The sequence below is a fragment of the Salvelinus alpinus genome, chromosome 30 (genome assembly GCF_045679555.1).
Source record: "Salvelinus alpinus chromosome 30, SLU_Salpinus.1, whole genome shotgun sequence".
Classification (NCBI taxonomy): domain Eukaryota; kingdom Metazoa; phylum Chordata; class Actinopteri; order Salmoniformes; family Salmonidae; genus Salvelinus; species Salvelinus alpinus.
In genome coordinates, this window is record NC_092115.1 from 41665942 (window position 1) to 41674023 (window position 8082).

Genomic DNA, 8082 nt, shown 5'->3' on the forward strand with positions numbered 1-8082 from the left:
ACTCTTGGTTGACAGTGTTGGGGGATGGGTAATGTAGTCTGCACGGCACCAAGGTGAACTGGTTTAGTCTTGACTCTTGGTTGACAGTGTTGGGGGATGGGTAATGTAGTCTGCACGGCACCAAGGTGAACTGGTTTAGTCTTGACTCTTGGTTGACAGTGTTGGGGGATGGGTAATGTAGTCTGCACGGCACCAAGGTGAACTGGTTTAGTCTTGACTCTTGGTTGACAGTGTTGGGGGATGGGTAATGTATTGATGCTCGAGTGCCAAGTCAACACAGATGTTTTCTATTTGTCTTTGTTACTTCTTTTTGATATTTTCGAGTCTTATTTTTATATAGCTTTAAATGTAATGTTGATTTATTTGTGTTGATTCAAATGTCTGAATAAAAATGACAGTTAGTGCAGAATGGGGCTTTTGGGGGGGAAAGAACAAGTCCTATTCGGAATTCACCTTTCTCTGCCATCATTACGCAGCACCTGTTACGCTATTTTTGTAGGCCTGGAAGAAGTAAGCCTACAAATTAAACAAACAGACAACTCGTGAAGGCCTAGTGTAGGATTAATCGCAGAATTATATCATTTTAAAGTTAAAGGGCTCTATGCAATCCATATCGAGGAAATTCAATGTTACAACGCGGTTTAGGTACAAAGGTAATGTTCCCGTTTTAGCTGAGACTGCATTTAAACAATGCATATGTTGGCTCAATCGGAAATTACTTTGAAATTTAGATCGTGCAAAATGTATCACTTCAGCGATACAAGTTGAATCGAGCCCTAATCTCCTTACCCAGCTGCTTGCACAGTGTTGCAAGGTCAAATATCTAATTTTATCGTTGGCACCTGCAATGACGGGAATTCTACAAAAGTCAGTAGCATGGGCCAGCACCCAAACCCAGTACAGTTTGGATTCTGTCGCTGGCAGTATTTGGTCTAATTCCAGGCTTTCCACCATGCAACGTGTGTTTAAATCAGGAGGCTACCATAAAATTAACAAAAGGCCTGCTGCCAGTGACAGCAAAATGCAAGCACAGACTGGTAAAGTAGGCTATGACCATACTGGGCCTACTACATTCATTTTGCCTCTGTCACATGTGCACCTTGTGTCAGTTAAAATAGCCAACAGGGCCGGGCTACTTCACTAAGAAATGAGACTAGTCTGTGTTTCCGAGAGGGTGAACATGAGGCATTATAGACATGTTGCTTCATGTAACAGTATAACTTTAAAAAGTCCCCTCGCCCCAACACGGGCGCGAACCAGGGACCCTCTGCACACATCAACAACTGACACCCACGAAGCGTCGTTACCCATCGCTCCACAAAAGCCACGGCCCTTGCAGAGCAAGGGGCAACACTACATATTGGTTTCAGAGCAAGTGACGTAACTGATTGAAATGCTACTAGCGCGTACCCGCTAACTAGCTAGCCATTTCACATCCGTTACACTCACCCCCCTTTCAACCTCCTCCTTTTCCGCAGCAACCAGTGATCCGGGTCACGGCACCAATGTAACAGTATAACTTTAAGCCGTCCCCTCGCCCCAACACGGGCGCGAACCAGGGACCCTCTGCACACATCAACAACTGACACCCACGAAGCGTCGTTACCCATCGCTCCACAAAAGCCACGGCCCTTGCAGAGCAAGGGGCAACACTACATATTGGTTTCAGAGCAAGTGACGTAACTGATTGAAATGCTACTAGCGCGTACCCGCTAACTAGCTAGCCATTTCACATCCGTTACATTCACATACACCTTTAGGCTACATGTCATAAACGCAATGGTATGACCTCAAATCAACGGTCTCGATAAAAATGCCATCGCCTAAACCACATTAACCATAAGGTTAAATCTGTGCAAAGCATAGTTCTGTAATATTGAGCATTAAAGTTGTCACATCCCATTTGTCAGAACTGTTTTGTAGTGAATTCTTCTTTCATAACCCAATAAGCTCCTCACCTTAAAGGTACTTAAAGTGCACAGTTAAAATCCTGTGACATTTGTAAATTCGTTTTTTTAGGGTGTGCAATCACAGATAGAACCTCATGGCTCTGAAATGTCAATCATGGGTTCAGCTATAAGGTTCTGACACTTTGAATTAGACATTTTCCGTTTTTATGAATGCTGAGCTATTTGAATACATAAATGATAGAATAACACTATTTTACCAAGATAGAGTCAGAACACATCATCACATACATTAAGAATTGTACTACAAACAACGATGTGACAGAATCATCTACTATAAGATTTCTGACAGTTGTTGCTTTACTTGAATGACATTATTGCTGGCTGGACTAGCCTAGACTATACTTGGAGGAAGTTGGCAATGACATGTGTTCTGATTGGTCCGTTTGTATTTGTTCACGATTGTGATTGGATTGCAGATAGAAACGTATAGGCCAAGCTCAAGTGTGTTTATGCATATAGAACTTTCTAGTTTTTCATTTTTTTTCTCTTCAAATGTACTTTTTCAAAAATAGAACTTCACAGACATATGAAGAACCATCTAAAGGTCAACTATATGTGAAAAACTCATTTTTGACAAAACATGTCAGATAGAACCTTACAGTCCCAAGATCTCATATTTATGTTCAGTATAGGCCACGACTGATGTTGACTCAGTCCGCTAAAAACGCTGTGACAGGAACTGGGCTATGTTTACCTGATGGAAAGATTTTCCATGAAAACTGTAGGTCTTCCCAATAACATACTTTTCCCGAACTGTAAATGTGTAGCTCTATGTTGGTGTATAATATCGGATTGTGCCTGTAGTCTAACGCAACAGAGATGACGCATAACCTCAAATTGCACCATGTTACCTAAACAAACCTGCAACTAGTTTGTTGACGTAATTCAGAGAGCGAGAGAAAGAGGGTAGTGAGAGTAGAATAAACAGTCTGAGAAAGGTAAATGCCATTTCAATGACTTTAATAAGCAAAATAGGAAACCATTTCTTCCAAAAACAATAAAAAATAAGACGAAACAGAAACCAGCCTGAATGGAATTACAACAGTTCAAATGTAAGATATTTAAAAAAAAAAAACGTATTTATATAAACCGGATTGAAAATTGATCCCCATCATCATCGCAAAATACATGAAATGAAAAACAAAACAAGCCGCTCCTGCGGTTTCAATTTGATTTCAACACAGTTGAATCAGTAACAAACCAAGAGATTGTTAAATGCATGACTTTTCAACAATAGTGTTTAAATGCAAGCGCCATGCTAATTCAATATGATCTGACAGTTTGTTCATTTTAATCATTCAAATTACAACTTTAACTATGCATCTGGCCAGCAGAACCAGAATCACCAAATAATAATCATTAAATAGACGAAAGGATAATATCATATAACATACACAACAGTTTTCATTTTGAGATTTTGCACAACCTGAATCACTTTTTTTCCTGACCGGCAGAATATTTTGGGGGAAAACATATAGCAGTAATATATTTCAACGTCGTATTCCCGAAACGCATGCGCAATCCAAATACTTGTTAATTGTACATAAAACCCCTCATTTGGTCAACATTATTGAGCATGTTTGAGACACTTTATTAAAAAATGGAAAAGTACAAAATATGTCTATTGTAGGCCTGTTATGACTGTTAACGCGATGCAGCTGCACCCAATAAAATACTTAAATCAAGTTTCAATGAAATGACTCTCCTGCTACATTTGTTCTACACATTACATTCACATTAGGGTTAGGCAATAGTTAACAGAACGGCATTGCTGGTGCAGAAAAAACTCTGACTACAGCACCACATTGAAATGAAATGGAATAACAGTATTTTTCTACTGTAGCCTATATGCATCCGAGGAGAGAGAATAACTAAAAGTTATGGTGCTTAAATGTTATGCGCAAAGTACTCACTCATCTGATATTCTAGCGAGGCGTTTGTTTTTTACAGTTTCGCACAATACATCATATTGTGTCATATGGTTATCATTAAGCTTGCATCTATCGTGTCTTTATTATTATAATAGAACAATCAATAATCATAGAATGTCTTCTTTTAAGGGCGTCTGCACAAAACTCAAAATGAAAACTTAAAACAAGCCATTATCCATAAAGTGCACTTATACCGTTTTTTAATCTTTAAATGCAACTGCAAAATGGCCATATCTCCGAAACAATACGCACAGAATGAAACTCAAACAAAAACACGAAGAAAATAAAACTCAAAGAAAGAAAGGAAAGTTCAAACCAGCCTCTTCAATCATGGTGTGCAGTTTTGCGTTGCGTAATATTTACAAGGCTACAGAACACCATGATACTGCACAGGCAGCCCTGCTGTACTGTCCCCATTCCTCTCATCTAAACCCAACAACGCTATGGAGAAGCGCAGATCAACGACATGCTCTTATTAAGTAGTACAAAAGATAAATTATTACCGTACATGTCCAGCATGCAGGATTAATATTTTTATGAGATTTTTGTTTCAATATATATTCGAAAATAACCAAGCAGGCAACCAATGGGATGTTGCATACAATGTCCCCCTTTGCGGGATAAGTAGACCGATTTCAAGATTGCATAATGTGGAGTCTTGTTTTTACAATTCTCTTTTCTTTTTTCAGGCCCAGTGTCAAATGTGAGTCTCAAAACTCTGCGTTGTTTGTAGTGTAAGGCCTACACGCCGGTCGGTCATCCCACGAACAGACACAGTAAAAGCAGTAGCCTGAAAAGAGGAAAGTTCGTCCGCTGTTTCTCTCTTCTCGCAGGAAGATGGGGAAAAAAAGTATCTTCACTACAAGCAACTAATCTACAAAGATGCAGCGGTGACCAAACAGTCTGCCTTGTTCTTTGTATCTCTGTTGTCACGTGGATGGAGAGAGATGGTTACATATGAGACTATTACTATTTGATGGATCATTATTCTTATATGAATATTGTTGCTGTCATGAGTATAGTCAATATGACGGCGTATGTGATTATTATTGTTTGTTCGTCAGCAACAGTTGGTGGTAGGGTAGGGGTGAGTCAATACAGCTATAATAACAACTCACATGAACAACTCTGGAGATTACGGATTGTCCCTTGTGGACCCAGCCTCCCGGATCCCGTTATTCGCTCCCGTTCCGGTCAGTTTCTCGCACTTGAGTTTGTAGGCGTCCCTCTCGCGCGCCAGCCGATTGATCTCCGCTTTGAGTGCTCCCACCTGGTTTATCAGATGAGTCTTCTCGTTCTCCAGCACGTGTTTCTGCTGCACCCGCTTGAAGCGGCAGGACTGTGCGTAGCCCCTGTTTTTTAGGGTCCGCCTCTTCTGCTTGAGATGGATGACCTCGTTCTTGGTGAACACCCGCAGGTGCCTGTTCAGCTCCCTCACAGACATGGACACCAGCTGGTCGTCAGAGAATTGGTCCTCCACGTTGCCTGAGCCTTTTTGCCCCTGGTGGTCGTGTTGGTGGTGGTGGAGGGCTTGGTGGGAGCCTGGTGAGACGGGGGACGGGCTGTCTGGGTCCTGGCTGTGGTGGTGGTGCTGGGTGTGTGGGTGGCTGTGCCCCCCCTGGTGTCCAGGCATTTCATCTGGGTGGTGTGGAATGCCTCCCCCATAGGGATGGTAGTGCTGTTGGGGTGGGCCATGGGGGTTGTGGTGGTGAGGCCCTCTGTAGCCATCGAAGCTGCTCTGCTGCAGCTGCTGCTGGACATGCGGGGTCGGGGCGTGCCCATGGGCCGTGGCTCCAATCAGGGCCTCCACTGCATCCTCCGGGGTCAGACTCAGCGTCTGTGGGTCGATCTGCTGGTGGTACCCACCGTTGGGCATCCAGTAGAGCTCCTCCAGATGGTTCTTCTGCTCTGTGGGGCTGAAGCTGGGTGAGGAAGGCACCGAGCTGCATGGTGTGCTGGTGGGGGTGGAGGACACAGAGCCCTGGGGCTGGAGCCGAGTACACTGGCGCACCCCGGCGCGTTCCACCCCGGTCAGACCTTCCTTCTTCACGTCAAACTTCATTAAGTCAAAGTCGTTGACGTATTCCAGAGCCAGAGGGCTGTTGGGGAGCGCTGGGCCCATGCTCAGCGCTGCGCTCATAGTGCTGCCACGACTTTTCTCCAGATTGGCGAAGGTGTTTGCCAGCGTCGCAAAAACAGACTTCTTAATAATAAGCGTCTGTTCTCCACTCTCGTCTCATGCAGTAGTTTTTCCTATTCCTCCAATGCTGCAGACTCGTGTGCTGTTGCATGCAACACCATTCGGAGAGGTAAAAAAGTAGAAATCGAAAAAGAAGCGGAAAAAAACATTCAGACTAGGGCACTGCAAACGACATAGGAATTTACTTCATGTCGCCTACTTCTGCTAACTGGCTCTGATCTGGTCAACAGACGAGAAGTGGAGGGAGAAATACTTTCGTATCAGTGCATAGACTAATCCGCCAGTCCTTTCAGCAGAAACTAACTTAAAAAATGTAATTAAAAATTAAAAATACAAAATAATACCGAGTTGTCGTTGACCCAGGCTCCTGTCCCGGTCAACTTTGTAGATATAAGGTATAGTCCTTGTTTTTCGCCAGGAAAATAAAAATAAGATAAGACTAGTGCGTCTGGTTTTTGATTGGAGAAGTAGCCTTTTAGCTCTGCACTGCAGAGATTTGCGCTCTCCTTCCTGACACACTCACTCTCGAGTATCCAACAGTCTGCGCTGACTGCCAGCACTTTATCCTTATAGCGCGCCGTGACATCACGCTTAAAGGCAGGTCCCCTTGCCTGCCTGTCTCCAATGGGAGCGGCTTATTCTCCGGATTAGAATAACGGAGAGGATGGAGAGACGTGGGAGGAGAACGGAAGGGAGGAGGGGGAGCGCTGTCAATTCAATTCAAGGGCTTTATTGGCATGGGAAACATATGTTAACGTTGCCAATGCAAGTGAAGTAGATCATAAACAAAGGGAAATAAACAATCAAAGTGAACAGTAAACATTACAAAAGTTCCAAAACAATAAAGTCATTTAATATGTCATATTATGTCTATATACAGTGTTGTAATGATGTACAAATGGTTAAGGTACAAAAGGGAAAATAAGTAAACATAAATATGGGTTGTATTTACAATGGTTCTTTGTTCTTCACTGGTTGCCCTTTTCTTGTGGCAACAGGTCACAAATCTTGGTGCTGTGATGGCACACTGTGGCATTTCACCCAGTAGATATGGGAGTTAATCAAATATGTGTTTGTTTTCAAATGCTTTGTGGATTTATGTAATCTGAGGGAAATTTGTCTCTAATATGGTCATACATTTGGCAGGAGGTTAGGAAGTGCAGCTCCGTTTCCAACTCATTTTGTGGGCAGTGTGCACATAGCCTGTCTTCTCTTGAGAGCCAGGTCTGCCTATGGCGACCTTTCTCAATAGCAAGGCTACGCTCACTGAGTCTGTACATAGTCAAAGCTTTTGTTAAATTTGGGTCAGTCACAGTGGTCAGGTATTCTGCCACTGTGTACTCTCTGTTTAGGGCTCTCTCTGACAGCTACAGACAGTCAAATCAGCTGACTGACTCCCCCAAACAAACAAGGGAGGAGTGGTGAGTGAGAAAGAAGAGCTGAAAGCTTTCACATAGGGGAACCACTGGCATTGAATCGTTTAACAGCCCGCGTTTAATGCATAATTCCCCCTCTTCCACAGAAATGATCTCCCAGTTTACACGTGGTGAACAGAGAGAACCAAGTTATCCACACACAGTGTCTTCAGAAAGTATTCAGACCCCTTGACTTATTGCACATTTTGTTAGGTTGCAGCCTTATTCTAAAATTGATTGAATTCTTTTTTTTTTTTTTCTCGTCAATCTACATTGACAAAGCAAAAACAGGATTTTAGACATGTTTGCTAATTTATTAAATATAAAAACTAAAATATCACATGTACGTAGAGTACTAGTCAAAACTTTGGACACACCTACTCATTCAAGGGTGTTTCTTTATTTTTAATATTTTCTACATTGTAGAATAATAGTGAAGACGTCAAAACTATGAAATAACACATATGGGATCATGTAGTAACCAATAAAGTGTTAAACAAATCAAAATATTTTTCATATTTGAGATTCTTTAAAGTGGCTACACTTTGCCTTGATGACAGCTTTGC

At 42.4% G+C, this 8082-nt stretch overlaps 1 protein-coding gene across 1 annotated transcript; it reads right to left on the bottom strand.

The window, feature by feature from the left end:
- Positions 1–2913: 2913 nt before the first annotated feature.
- Positions 2914–6638, bottom strand: LOC139559883 (transcription factor MafB-like). The gene has a single exon (XM_071376319.1). It carries the CDS (start codon positions 6039–6041, stop codon positions 5037–5039), a length of 1005 nt encoding a protein of 334 aa, XP_071232420.1. The 5' UTR covers positions 6042–6638; the 3' UTR covers positions 2914–5036.
- Between the last annotated feature and the right edge of the window lie 1444 nt (positions 6639–8082).